A 14,975-nucleotide genomic window follows, 5' to 3' on the forward strand; every position below is an offset into this window, starting at 1 on the left:
TTATAGTAAATATTGCATTAAAGAGCTAGTGCACACGGTTATGTGGCATATCCATGTTCAAGTTCACCACACAATCATTAAATCTTATCACCAAATAGAGAGAGAAAGATGGGGATAAAGAGAGAAACCTTAGAAAAACTATGGAATTGCATAATACACAACTGCATCAAAACTAGCAAAATGGATTAGGCAAAGGCCGGTGCAGAGGAAACTTTTTTTCCCTCCCAGGGCTGAAAGGTGCTGGGAGGGAGCAGGACCACATTTGCATGCAGAAGCCCTGGGTTCAATCCCTGTCACCACATGGTCCCGTAGAACGTTTTTTACTTTCTTTGGGGGGAGGTGGCTTTTGGCTACACTGGTGATACCTGGGGGCTTACTACTTGGGGATCCCTCTCCCAGTAGAACTTGGGACCAAGTGATAAAGCCTGGGCCTAGCCCTAGCCCCGTGACCTATCTCCCTGCTTTCAGAGTGAAATGTTTTTTATTATTTTTTTTCCTCTGGGAAAGGCTGGGCAATGAAATGTCAATAAATTCACAGTAAATACTTTGTGCAGAATTTCCGCCTAGTCAAGTTCCTTATTCAAACTTCCTTGAAGACACACCTTAAAACAATTCTGAAGGCTAAATGATTTAAAGCTGCTTGCTTACCTATAGTTATATTCAAGATGATGCTGATTATGTAAGATATTATAAAATGTTTTATAGTTTATTCAAATAACATGCTGTGAAAAAATATTACCTTATAAAATACACTTTCCTCTTTCCAAATCTCAAGATTTAATGCGAAAACTGTTTCATCTTTCAAGATAGAATTCTTCTGTGTCCTTTTTTATATGCCCACTTTCTGGGGGAGGTGTGCAGGTTGGGTCACAGCCAACAGTGCTCAAGAGCTATGTTCAGCTTGTACTTGGCCTGATCCCTGGCAGTGCTCAGACCATTATGTGATACAGGGCCATAAAATCTCCTGTACTAGTTTGCTAGCCCATAGCTATATACCCCCCCACATTTTTGGGGGATACATTCTCGCTCTGCCCTCAAGGATTACTCCCGGTAGGGTTTAGAGGACCACTGGGTGCTGAGGACTAATTCCAGGTAAGTCACATGCAAGGCAAGGGCCTTACTAGCTGTACTATCTCTCGAGGACTTCCATATGTCCAATTCTTAACCCCGATGCCTACACAATCTCCATGGCTTCTCAAAAATTGTAAGCGCAAAACTATTTCACTTTAAAAATTCTGCAGGGGAGCTGAAGCAGTACAGCTGGTAGGTGTTTGCGATGTACATGGCCGACCTCCATTCAATCCCCAGCATCCCAGAGGGTCCCCTGAGCACCACCAGGAGTAATTCCTGAGTGCAGAGCCAGAAGTAACCTCGACCACCACTGGGTGTGGCAAAAACTCCCCACCAAAAATAAGTTTAAGTATAGGTGGGGGTGCTGTTACGAGGATTAAATCCTGGGCCTCATACATGCAAGGCATGCATTCTACTACTGAGCCAGAGCGCCAGTCTAAAAATTACTTCGAGTGAATGTACTCTTTTTTCCTTCAAAGTGCTGTTTTGAAAGAATTACTCCAAGATTTGATCTAAATTCTTTTATTAACGAGTGTGATTCATCCTCATTCTAATTCATTTGTCTATGTTCAGTCAATTGAGATATCTCGTACAAGAAATTAAGCATTGAAATTCAATCTACTGAATCATAATGGGGAACAAAACTCTACCCTGGGTGATATTCTGGGTTACCAGATGACATCAGCATGTCTGGCGCAGGATGGCGTCTCAATCTAAGGAAATGGGCAAGATTTCTCAATAAATTACACTGCCTATTATATTCCCTTCAGAGGCTTTTCAGGAAGTTGGGTGGGAGGATGAAATACTAGTCATAAGAATAATTTTATTTTTTAGTTTTCTCAGAACTCCCAGATGAACTTCTTCCCCTTTAAAGATTATTAAAAAATTTAGAAAATAAGGGCTGAAGAGATTGTATAAGGGTTAAGGTTCTTGTCTTGCACGCAGCTGACCCCAATTCTATCCCTGGCACTGCTCAGGTCCCCAAGCACTGCTGGGAGCAACCCAGAGCCAAAGGTAACCTTCAACACCGCCAAGTGTGGCCCAACGTCCCCCAGGTAAAGTGAAATTAAAATATGGTAGTGCTTTGTTAGTGAAAAAGAAATCTCAAGTTGGGCCGAGAAACAGTACAGCATGTAGGGCAGCTGCATTGCACAAGGTCAACCCAAGTTCAATCCTCATCACCCATTATGGTCTCCTCAGTCTGACAGGAGTGATCCTTGAGCAGAGCCAGGAGTAAGCCCTGAGTACCACTGGCTGTGTTCCAAAAACAGAAACAAAATCTAAAATAAAGGGAAGCAATGGTAATCTGGTAATCCCTGAGCACTCCTATATTTGTTTTGAATCTCATTCCAGTCAAAATATCCTATATTTTTTACTCTTATAAGAACCATTACCACATCTTCTCCCATATCGATTTATTTCCCAATTTAAGATTTAGATTTGGTGGGGCTGGAGAGATAGCCCAGTGGGTAGGGCGTTTGCCTTGCACGCGGCCGACCTGGGTTCAATTCTCAGCACCCCATATGGTCCCCTGAGCACCGCCAGGAGTAACTCCTGTGTGCAGAGCCAGGAGTAAGCCCTGTGCACCGCCAGGTGTGACCCAAAAAGCAAAAAAAAAAAAAAAATTTAGATTTGGTGCTGGAGAGAAAGTACACTGTGCAGGGTGCTTGCCTTGGGGTTCAACCCCCAGAGCATCACAAAGAGAAATCCCTGAGCACAGAACCAGAGTAAGTCCTGAGCACCAGTAGATGTGACCCCAAAACCAAAAAAAGAAAAAAAAATTAGATTTTTGGTTTTGGTATATATATGACAAAACATTATGCAGTAAACCTCAATGTCATTCATTGATAGTTTCTTGGAAATCGTGTCTTTAAATAAAATAAGTATAATAAAAGTAGGTTCTCATATAATAGTCATTGGTGCAATGTTGGCCGTGATAAAAGCAGGTTCTCAAAACCTTTCTCGTTAAGGTTATAACGAGATGCTATTAAATGAAACAACGTTACTTGAAGGTTTATATTTTAGTCTCAGGTGTACAACATTATGTCTCTATAGAACATGAAATCAACTCCTATAAGTTAATTAGTTAACACTCCTTATTTTGGAGACCATAGAGTGTACTGGGGTTACGGCACTTGCCTTGAAGCCTTGAATCTCACTGAGCCCCGTTTGATACCTGGCACACATAACTAGAGGTCTCTTCTGAGCACTGAGCCAGGAAGAGCCAACACCACTGACAAGAGTGATCTCACCCTCCACCTCCAAAAAAAAAAAGAAAATTGCCCCAAACACCCAAAAGCATTCATTTATTTCACAAAGTTAACAAGCTATTTGTTTGCTGTGATAAACACATTTATGATCTAACCTCCTGGTAACTTTTAAAGGCAAAATAAAGTTTCACTAACTGTAGTAGTAAAAATGTTGTATCACTAATTACTACAGTTAATGTAGCAATTAACCGTAATAATGTTGAACATTACGGTTCCAGAACTTATTTATGTGTAGCTAAAAGTCTGTACCTTTTGACTACCCTTTTTCTTTTGGCTTTTTGGGTCACACCCGGTGATGCACAGGGGTTACTCCTGGCTCTGCACTCAGGAATCACTCCTGGCGGTGCTCAGGTGACCATGTGGGATGCTGGGAATCGAACCCGGGTCGGCCGTGTGCAAGGCAAATGCCTTACCTGCTGTGCTATTGCTCCAGCCCTTGCACCTTTTGACCACTTTCATCCTGTCCTCCTCCGGCTCTGGCTATGACCCTCCAGTTCTGTTTATGAAATTCAAAGAAATTCAGAGCCAGGAATATAGCTTAAAGGCCTGGATTTTGCCTTTGGAAAGGCTGAGTTCCATAACTGGCACTGCACAGTCCCCCATGAGCACCAGAATGACCCAAGCACCAAGCTGGGGGTATAGCAGGAAGCACTAGAGTATCTATTTCCACACCTAGACAACAATTCTATCAGCAACGCATACTAATAGAGTTCTATCAGCAGAATGTACTAATGTAACTCTACAGTCTGATGTTTCTTCCAGATTTCAGGGTAAGGTCTGAATGTTAAATTGCAATTAATTTTAACTTCTTTTGTTCTTAGCCACACCCAGCAGTGCTCAAGGATCACTCCTATGTATCAGGAGATTATTTGGGATGCCAGGGACCAAACCTGGGTAGGTTTCGAGCAAGGCAAGGACCCTACCTGCTCCAGCCCCTGAACCTTTAATTTATCAGGCACTACCTACCCCTCTTACCTTAGCCCCACAGATCACAAACAAGTACTTGGCGCAGATTACATGTCAATCCTGGGAATGAGCAAGGGTAGTAAGGCCCCTGACCTCTGAATATCAGGAATCTCTGTTCACTGATTGCTGCTGCAGATCATGGAGACAGTCACCTCGGTCAGTCACCTCGGTCATGTCTGTGTTTTTCAACCTTTTTATACCTCCTGTCTGGCATGTGGCTTGCATATTAGTCCACCGGCCAGCAGTTAGACCCATGACAGCAGACTTGTGGTTTTTAACCTTCCTACACTGTAGATCAGCAGGGGTCTGTAGACCAGTGATTGCAGACCACTAACCTGGGTCTTTGTAACTTCCTCTTATTTCAGTACCTTCTTCCTCTGGTTATTTAAAGAGTTGGTACCTTTCTCCTCCCTGTTATATTTCTTGTTTTCTCTTCAGGAGCCAGATATGAAAAACACTTGAAAGTAATAACATATATTCAGAGGACATTAGAAATTCACCGTAAATACCCCCCAAAAGGTTCAGGTTCAGAAAGGATTTAAAAGAACTGTCAGTTTACACCTTAGACTGTTTCTTACCACAGAGATAGCTTATAACAATTAACAACAACAAAAAAACGGGGATGGAGGTTCTGTCCTGTGGTCCTGTCCTCCCGTTGTTCATCGATTTGCTCGAGAGGGCCCAGTAACGTCTCCATTGGAGACTTTGTTGTTACTGTGTTTGGCATATCGAATACATCACGGATAGCTTGCCAGGCTTTGCCGTGCGGGTGAGATACTCTCGGTAGCTTGCCGGGCTCTCCGAGAGGGGCGGAGGAATCGAACTCGGGTCGGCCAGGCTGGCTGCGTGCAAGGCAAACGCCCTACCGCTGTGCTATCGCTCCAGGAGCTCCAGTGGCACAATTGGTTAGCGTGCGGTTTTTTTAAAATATCAATACAAAATATTTCACATGAGAAGTGTGCATTTGGAGTATGGGATAGTGAGAGCACTGCAGGTTCTGAAACAAGCTTAAACTCTGGGCATGGGAAGATTGCTCAAAGGGCTGGATCACATGGTTTGTATGAAAGAGGCCTGAGAGTTCAATCCTTGGCAGATGGTCCCTCAAGCACTGCCAGGAGAAACCCTTGATCATATTGGATGATCCAGAAACCAAAACAAAACTTAAGAGAGGAAAGAAAGAAGAGCTTAGACTACATATTAGTCAAACGGAATTTTGATCTGCCAGTTCACAGTATCATACAGTAAATAATTCTTTGTGGGACCCGGGAAGAGCTCAATGGACGGGAGCATAGCATGTGCTTTGCGTGTCAGAGGTGCCACATGGCCCTTCAAACACCACGGTAGGAGTAGCACCTGAGCACTAATCGATGTGGCCCTAAACCATCTCCCCCAACAAATTCTTTGGGGTTATATGACCTGATATAAAACAGCTCTTCTTTACCATCAGGTTATGTTAAAAATACCACTAAAGGGGCTGGAGCAATAGCATAGTGGGGAGGGCATTTGCCTTGCACATGGCTGACCCAGGTTTGATTCCCAGCATCCCATATGGTCCCCCAAGCATATGGGATGCCGGGGATCGAACCCGGGCTGGCTGCGTGCAAGGCAAACGCCCTACCTTAGCACTAATATAGTTTGCTAATAATGTGAAAGTTTAATTCAATCAGATTAATCATTTTTCTGTATGTGTGAATAAACGGTATTGTTTGAAAAGAACAAGAAATTTTTTGGAGGGGAGTTCAGTGTTCGGCAGTGTTCAGGGCTTACTCCTGGGCTGTGCACTCAGGGATCACTCTTGGCTGGGTTCGGGGGACCATCTGGAGTGCCAGGGGTCTAATCTATGTTGACTGTGTGCAAGCCAAGTGTCCTACCCATTGTACTAGCACTCCAGCCCCATTCAATGTCTACTTTTTTGTTTTTTTTTTTTTAGGGACACACCCTGTGGTGCTCTGGGATCACTCCTGACAGTGTTTGGGGACTATATGGGGTGCCAGGGATCAAAAGTGGGTCATCCGCATGCAAGGCAAGCACTTTACCTGCTGTACTTTTCTTCTGGACCCTCAATATCTACTTTCTAAATGTACTTTAAAGACACTTTAATATGCAGTTAAAAATATTTTCCTGGGAATATCCTGACCTTGCACCAGGCTGTCTTCATCTGGGCACCTTGGAGGGGGGCGGGTTGAATTTCCCTCCCCACCCCATGCAGCAGCCAAAAAGCTCCAGAGCCCAACTGCAGCCATGCTCAAGGCCACTTTCCACATGCTCGGAGGAGCCTCACGTACAGGGGAACCTGCAGGAAAAACCCAGTTATGCAGGACCCATGGCTGAGATCTCCAAGTTCTCTCAGAGAAGGACTAGGCCTCCCCCCCCCCCCCCCCCACGACGCCCAGTGTCAGCTTCTCAGTTTTCCAGTAGCTTGGCAGTTACATCCACGCCCCCAGCACCATATAACCTCATCAATGGCTAAGACCCAGAGACTATGAAATAAAGCTCCTGGGGGAGAGCAACACAGCCCACTGATGTACCTAAAGCAGCACATACTTGTTTGGTTTTAATATACTTACTTATAATCTCTTATATAAGGGCTTAGGGCCGGAGCGATAGCACAGCAGGTGGGGTGTTTGTCCTGTACACAGCTGACCCGGGTTCGATTCCTCTGCCCCTCTCAGAGAGCCCAGCAAGCTACTGAGAGTATCTCGCCCACCTAGCAAAGCCTGGCAAGCTCCCCGTGACATATTCGATATGTCAAAAACAGGAACAACAAGTCCACAATTTGTTGAGATGTTACTGGTGCCAGCTCGAGCAAATCGATGAACAACGGGAGGACAGTGCTACAGTGCTGCATGAGGGCTTAGACGGTTCCAGGGTGAAATACAACAATCTTAACACACTTTCCTCTTACGGTGGTGGGAAGGTGCATGGTGGTGCAATTGGTGTTTGAACATTATTTGTAATGAACTACTGTGAACAACTTTATAACAATAAAAATAAATATTTTCCCAAGATAATAGAGCTGCCAATCTATGGCACCTGTTCCTTAAGGGAATTCTCCCCCTCCCCTTTGGGGCCTCCCAAAGGAGAATTTTAAAAGAGACAACAATAAAATTTCACAAGAAATTTGACTGTATGAGGTACTATCTTTGCTTTCAAGGTCTAGAGTTCTTGGAATATCTATATTCTCTTTGTATTAGTTTCAATTTACATTTTTAAAGCCCTTTTAAAAAATATAGTATTTAGTCTTTAGTATTTAGTATCTGGAGGTCTTCGGCCCCCTGGCGCCGTGTAATCCCATCAGCGGCCAAGACTCAGAGACTATAAAATCCAGATCCCGGAACCGCGCGGCCGCATTTGCGACATCTTATCAAAACTTTTTTTTATGACATCTTATTATCTCATTCCTACTTTGGACAAACTTGCAGGCTATCGAATGTAGCCTGCCCACAGGGCAGAGTCTGGCAAACTCCCCGTGGCCTACCAAATATGCCAAATACCAGTAACAATGATGGGTCTCATTCTCCTAAAGAGCCCTGAATATAATCTTAGGGCTAGGATGAAAGAGACGTTACTGGGGCCTGCTCGAGGCAATCGACGATCAACAGGATGATGAATGAATGAATGAATGAATTTAGTATCTGAAACAGAATCTTATGAAATCTTCAGCAAAAGTTAACTTTAGAATAGAAAGTTTAACATTTTTAAACGGGACTGGACACAAACCTTGAATCTTGTGTTTTGAAAAAAGCAATTATAACACAGTAAAACATCTGAAAACACAGATTAAAAAAAAACTCTAGAGAAATTAAAATTTTGTACACATGGCATATATACACTGAACATGATATAAAAATAACACATGCTCTGTAACACTGTTCATTTCTAGTCTGTAAATTTATACTCATTTAAATAAATATATTCATACTTATTATCTGTTTTGTTGAAGAACCTCTGGATTACTAAACTTTTAAAAGATATCCATATTTTTCTTCCTAGCAGAATTCAAGTTTCTTGAGGGAAGGAAATATATTTTATCTATTTTATGTTTATTTTAGTATATCATAATCTAAGCAAATATGGGTAACCTAAGTTGTACCAAATTTTCTTTCTCTCTTAAGTTCTTGACCACTCCTGGGAGTGCTGTGGATCAAAACTAGACTTCCTGTATCCAAAGAATGCATTTAACCCATGGAGCTTTTTTCTCTAGCTCCCACACTAAATTTTGATGAAATAACTTCAAATACTTGAGAAACAAGAAAAAAGAAGAGCTGGAAATTAATGTAATATTTTCAAAGATACCTCTGCAACGGCATTTTGGAATAAGTAACATTATTTTAATAATCAGAAGGTTTGGTCTACCCGATTTTTATCTAAAGGTTTATTTTTTACTTGTTTTTCCTGATCCAACTGAAATAAAAATTTATCAACTTAAATTGATCAGGGCTGGAGAGATAGCTCAGTAGGCTGAGTGCATGCTCTGTTTGCAGGAGGTCTCGGTTTCATCCCTGGCACTGCATGGTCCACCAAGCATCACGGGAACAACCCCCAAACACAGACCCAGTAGTAGCCCTGGAGCACCACCAGGCATTGCCCAAAAACCAGCCAACAAACAAAACAATCTCCAAAAATAAAATTAGAACAATTCAAAAGATGATGTTTCTGATGTCATCTTTGTACAGTACCTTAATGATATGGGTAGTATCCATCCAAACATTTAAATAATCTGCTTCCTTAAATTTATGTGAACTAATGGTATAAACTCAGAAATACATGAAGAAGGCTGAAGAGATAGTACAAGGATCTTGCCTTGCATGTGGCTGACAGTAGTTCAATTCCTGTTCCCTGAGCACCATCAGGAGTGATCTCCAAGCACAGAGCCAGCAGCAAGCCAGAGCACAACCCTCCCATATTTAAAAAATTAAAAACAAAATAATATAGAAGATAATCCAAAAGCATTTATTTATAGGACAGAAGCAAAAGGTTTTTAGTATCTAGGGTCAGCAGGAAATGGTTCCTAATCAAATCTAAGAAAAAACAAACAGCTTTTCCGTTCTAATATGCTTTTCTTCTATACTCATGAATGTTCTTAGTCATTGAGAATAAACATCTCAAAGCAGTTTTTATGCTACCTAATCTTCATATCTACTCTGCATCCTCTTGGAGAGTCAGTTTTGCTTTTTGACTTATTTGATAGTTTATGGTCAACCCTGAAATGATGTGTTGCAGTGGTCCATCTTGGTTTGCTTTCAATTATTGTGTTGACTTTTCTAAGCCTTACACCTCTTCAGTTTAGAATCATTTATCAATATCGCCAAATAATTTGCTGGAACCTCGATTAGGATTGCAGTGAAGTTAATCAATAGATCAAGCTGGGAAGAACTGACATCTCAACATTGTTTCCCATCCATGAAATAAAAGTCTCCATCTATTTAGTTATTCGGTTTTATTCATCAGCAATTTTAAGTTTTCTTTGTATGTTTTGTATATATTATTAAACATATGCCTAACTATTTTATTTGGGGAATATATGTATATGTGTGTGTGTGTGTGTATGTGTGTAGACATCTCTTTATAGTTCCTCTATATAAATCATGCTATGTGCTATCGCTGTACCTACAGCACAAGTGGGTAGGGCGTTTGCCTTGCATGTGGCTGACCTGTGTTCCATTCCTCCACCCCTCTCGGAGAGCCTGACAAGCTCCCCATTGCATACTCGATATGCCAAACACAGTAACAACAAGTCTCACAATGGAGACGTTACTGGTGCCCGCTTGAGCAAATCGATGAACGGGAGGACAGTGCTACTTATTTGATATTTATAAAAACCATAGCCTTATTAACTTTCTAGCAAACAGGAAAACACACTTCCAGGAAATATCTTTTCTGGAATATATTTAGGTCTTGGTTAAGTACATATGGCATGTCTCTAATATTAATTTATACACAAGTATAACAAGCTTTACAAGTATATTTTTCAAGTTGGTGATTTGACAGACAGGAGAGAGGGAAAAGCGGTAAACAATAAAACATAAAGTCTAAAAGAAACAAGGGCGTTCCTCAGTTAAACATGCAGGTCAGGGAGATGATTTATTGGTAGAGCACTTACTTTGCCAGAGTTCATCGCTGGCACCAAAGAGCATAAAAAAACAAAAAAACAAAAGACTTACCAAGTTGCAAATCAATTTAGAAAAGTGGTCTATTCATTTCTAGCTACCATTATCATTTCTGGGCTGGAGCGATAGCACAGCGGTAGGGCGTTTGTCCTGCACATAGCCAACATGACCGACCCGAGTTCGATTCCTCCGCCCCTCTCAGAGAGCCCGGCAAGCTACCGAGAGTATCTCGCCCGCACAGCAAAGCCTGGCAAGCTCCCCGTGATGTATTCGATACGCCAAACACAGTAACAACAAAAGTCTCCAATGGAGACGTTACTGGGCCCGCTCGAGCAAATCGATGAACAACGGGAGGACAGTGATATATTTCTACATAACTACAATGATCAGATTTAGGTGTTTTTGTTTGCTTGTTTGTTTTTGCTTTTTGGGTCACACCCCAGTGATGCTCAGGGGTTACACCTGTCTCTGCACTCAGGAATTTTTCCTGGCGGTGCTCTGGGGACCACAGGGATGCCAGAAAGTCGATCCAAGTGGGCTAATTGCAAGGCAATCACCATATCTGCTATACTATTGCTCTGGCCCAAACTTTATTTATAAAGACTTTCTTGAAAAAAGTATATTATTAAATGTATGTATTTTTGGAACCCTTCATTAGGGAAGAAAGCAGTGTAAAAACACACAAAAAAGTAAATCTCAAATAAAAAAATCAATGTACACTACTGGCAGAAGTCAGGAAGATATTTACTCATATCAAATGCATTCAATTATAAATGTTCTATTAATAAGGGGAAATTTAGAAAGAGAAAACAGAAACAGGGGCCCTAGCTATAGTACAGAGGGTAGGGTGTTTGCCTTGCATGCATCAGTCGACCTGGGATCAATCCTTGGCATCCCAAATAGTCCCGTGCAGAGCCAGGAGTTACCTGAGCATTGTCAGGTGTGACCAAAAAAGCAAATAAAAATTAAAAAAAAAAAAGCAAAATAAATACATAAACACTGTCACTGTCCTCCTGTTGTTCATCAATTTTGCTTGAGCGGGCCCAGTAACATTGTGAGACTTGTTACTGTGTTTGGCATATTGAATACGTCACGGGGAGCTTGCCAGGCTTTGCCGTGCGGGCGAGATACTCTCGGTAGCTTGCCGGGCTCTCCGAGAGGGGCGGAGGAATCGAACCCAGCTCGGCCAGGCCGACTGCGCACAAGGCAAATGCCCTACCGTTGTGCTATCGCTCCAGACTAATCATACATATTCCTATTTTTCCCATTTATTTACTGTTTTGTTTTTTGGGTCATATGTAGCTGTGCTCAGGGAACTCTCTGGAGGTTCTGGGATTGAATTCAGAAGAGCCATGTGAGACACAATCACCTTAGCCAATGTACTATCTCTCTGGCCTCTCTTTTTCTATTTATTTATTTTTTTAAAAATTATTTTCTATTTTTCGACTTAAAAGACTCTCCTACCTCCCCACCAAATTAATTATGAAGCCATAATTAATTTGGTGAACTCTTTATTTAGTAAAGTTTTTTCTATCAGTCTCACTTATCAATCTCATGTGGGAAATTACAAATAAAAAATTTTATACTGTGTTACATCCCCTTTTGTATCCTTCAAAATTCTGAATTTTGCGGTTAAATTACACTTCAAGTGATTTTACATTTGGATCTTACCCTTTAAGTATCTGCCACTCTCCCATGCTCATCCCTCTTCCAGAAAGCAGAAGCAGAAGGTTCATTTAGTATTAATTAAAATGGCTATCAGATTAATTCTAGGAGAGTTAAAGGCTTGAGCTAGCCTAGCAAAGCCAACTGCATTACCTCTTTATCTTTCAGTCCCAGGAGTAATACTTCCTCCATGAGGGTGAGGCGGATGTCCTTGGAGTCTCCAGAGTCTTCATGATCTGGACTCCTGTCTTGATTAGTGTCCTCCTCATTTTCCACCTTCTTCTCAGAGTTTTTGCCCAATTCAGTGCGCCGGGCACGGTGAGTTAAAGTGGTCATTCTCACCTGTTACTGGTGTGTGGAGGGCAATGATGAGAAAGATCTTTGTAAGTGTTTATGAAAATAGATACATTTATACACACATACTAAAAATGCAAATAAAAAATAGTGAAACTTAGGAGAAAGTAAGAAGTAATGACCAGAAAGAAATTTTGCAGTGTTAACCACCAAAAAAATTATGTGGATAACACATTATCTTTTCTAAAGTATGTGGCTTAGACTCCACAGAAGGACAATGAACAAAAAGTAAAAACAGTTTTCTTTTAAGTCTTCTGATTTCTTGAGCCTAACCTGTAACTCAGAAGTCTAGGTTCATCATTGTAACTCCTCTTTCACAAAACGCACTACCCAAATTAAATAATATGAAACAGCAACGATCAGCATCCAAATCCTAAAATATATTTAATAATTTACATATGGGCTAGAGCGATAGCATAGAAGTTAGGGCATTTGCCTTGCATGCGGCCACCCGGGCTTAATTCCTTCGCCCCTCTCGGAGAGCCTGGCAAGCTACTGAGAGTACTCCACCTGCACAGCAAGCCTGGCAAGCTACCCGTGAAGTATTTGATATGCCAAAAACAGTAACAACAAGTCTCACAATGGAGACATTACTGGTCGATGAACAACGGGACGACCCTGCTACAATTTACATATAATTTCTATATACTTCCAGTAGTGCGTAAGGAAACACAAAGTAGAAAAAATTAAAAAAAAAGTAAATAGAAGCACATATTCTAACATTCCCTTCCAATATCCTAGCAACTCATTTTATGCACTTACTTTGGAGATCTGTCTAGAGACTCATGCTTAGAATACCATGGGCAATATCCATACAGCCAGAAAAATTTCACCTCTCTCCTTAGCTAACTACCTTGCTAACACACCCACAGCTGCTGAGAAAAAGTGCCGGAAAGAGAATGTTAAAAAATTAGCAACTTTTGGAGCCGGAGTGATAGTTCAGCAGGTAGGGCGTGGACTTGCAGGCAGTGACCAGGGTATCCCATATGGACCCCTGAGCATCACTAGGAGTGATCCCTGAGCACAGAACCAGGATCAAGTCTGAGCTTTTTTTTGCAGGGGGTCTGGTCCCCCTGGAAAAAAAAAACCTAGCATTTTTTTCTCAACTTCAAAAAAATTAAAGCACATAACCTTTTATACCATGCCTTAAAGTTCTTTTAAAAATCTACTCAAGAAATACATTTACAGTTAGCATATTTTTAAAAAATGTACATGCCAGTTTTTAAGGATAAATACCTATTTTTAATCTGTAATTACTTAAAAGAACATACTTTCAAGATGAAAATAATTCAATAACCTCTGTGACCGGATTCTCTTCTACCTTCTAGCAGTATTTCACATTACTACCGACTATGCCCTGTTATCAAATCGCTTCTCAAACGTATCCCATGCCTTCCGCCTCTGCCCTTTTGCACATGCTGGAGTTCTTTTTCCCTTCCTTCCTAAATTCTCCCGGTTGTCTAAGCTGTTGAAGACCCCCTGCAAAGCCTCAAGTCAAGTCTCCTTTCCCATTACCTGTGTGTTCCACGGCCAGAACTGGTCTCTCCCTGGGCTATACTTTCACAGAACTTTATAGATACTTACTTCCTTTTAAAGTACTTATTATAGTCTTTCTTTGGGTCTGGCTGTCTCTCAACTGTAAATTTCTTGAGGGCAGGAGTACTGTCTTCTTGAGTTTTTATATTCTCCATAGCAACTAGCACAATGTCTTTAGCGTTGCAACTGCTCAACAAATATATACTGATTAAAACGAATACTCGTCAACGAATAGGAACATTCAAAACAGAAGTACAAATGGACTGACTTTCAAAAGATTCTTTGCGCGAGGCTGTATTTCGAACCCGACTTTTTGGTGGGAGGTGGACGGAGAGTGGAGGAGAAAGAGAACCACGAACTAAAGGCTTAGGGACACTAACCTAGCTGGCCCTGCGGAAAGGCTTTGCCTCCTAGCCCAATCCAAGGAAATGCAAATCTACAAAGGGAGTGTTTTCTCCGAGGAATTCAGCCCCGCTGGGCACTGACTGGTTAAAAATCCTACTTAAGAACAAATGACCAGGCAAATCTATAAGCCGAGACCCTCCCTTTCCCACAAAATAAAAATCTAGAAACTGGATACATATGACAGACAGGTAACACACGCGCAGATACACTGTGTCTTCCCCTTCCTTACCCGACGTTCCTCCGGGACTGCGGGGAGGCGCAGGCCGCGGCTCGCACGCTCCTCTGGGGAGGGGCCTTCCCTTCTTCATCCCCCTCCACCCCTGCCCGAGGAGGAGGGAAAACTTCCCAGCCAGGCAGAGACAAACTTCCCGACCCTTCCTCCGAGGCCGGGGAGCAACCCAGCGGCTTCCTCGGGATCGCTAGGCAACCTACCTTGGCGTTTCTCCCCTGGGCCAATCAGACGCCGCCGAGGTGGAGATCAGCCAATCGGAGCCCACGAGAGGCGGCCCGCCCCCCGGCCCCGCCCCCATCCCCCGCCCATTGTGCTGCGGTCCAGACAAACGTCGCCCGGAGGAGCCCGGGCCGGGCGCCCCGCCCC

General features: G+C 42.4%; 1 protein-coding gene across 3 annotated transcripts in view; it reads right to left on the bottom strand.

Annotated features, from left to right (window-relative positions):
- Positions 1-14,752, bottom strand: part of GOLPH3L (golgi phosphoprotein 3 like) — a 29,267-nt gene extending 14,515 nt beyond the window's left edge. For 2 of the 3 annotated variants that reach the window (XM_056111242.1, XM_056111110.1), the window contains exons 1-2: positions 14,607-14,752; positions 12,236-12,430 (exon numbers count right to left, since the gene is read on the bottom strand). In XM_056111242.1, coding sequence (XP_055967217.1) covers positions 12,236-12,418 — 183 coding nt within the window. In that variant the 5' untranslated portion in view covers positions 12,419-12,430; positions 14,607-14,752. Of the gene's footprint in view, positions 1-12,235; positions 12,431-14,020; positions 14,159-14,606 lie in introns of all 3 variants that reach the window. The other variant, XM_056111169.1, reaches the window with a different exon arrangement.
- Positions 14,753-14,975: the final 223 nt, after the last annotated feature.

This window comes from Sorex fumeus, unplaced genomic scaffold (assembly GCF_029834395.1).
Source record: "Sorex fumeus unplaced genomic scaffold, SorFum_2.1 ptg000001l, whole genome shotgun sequence".
Taxonomy (NCBI): Eukaryota; Metazoa; Chordata; class Mammalia; order Eulipotyphla; family Soricidae; genus Sorex; species Sorex fumeus.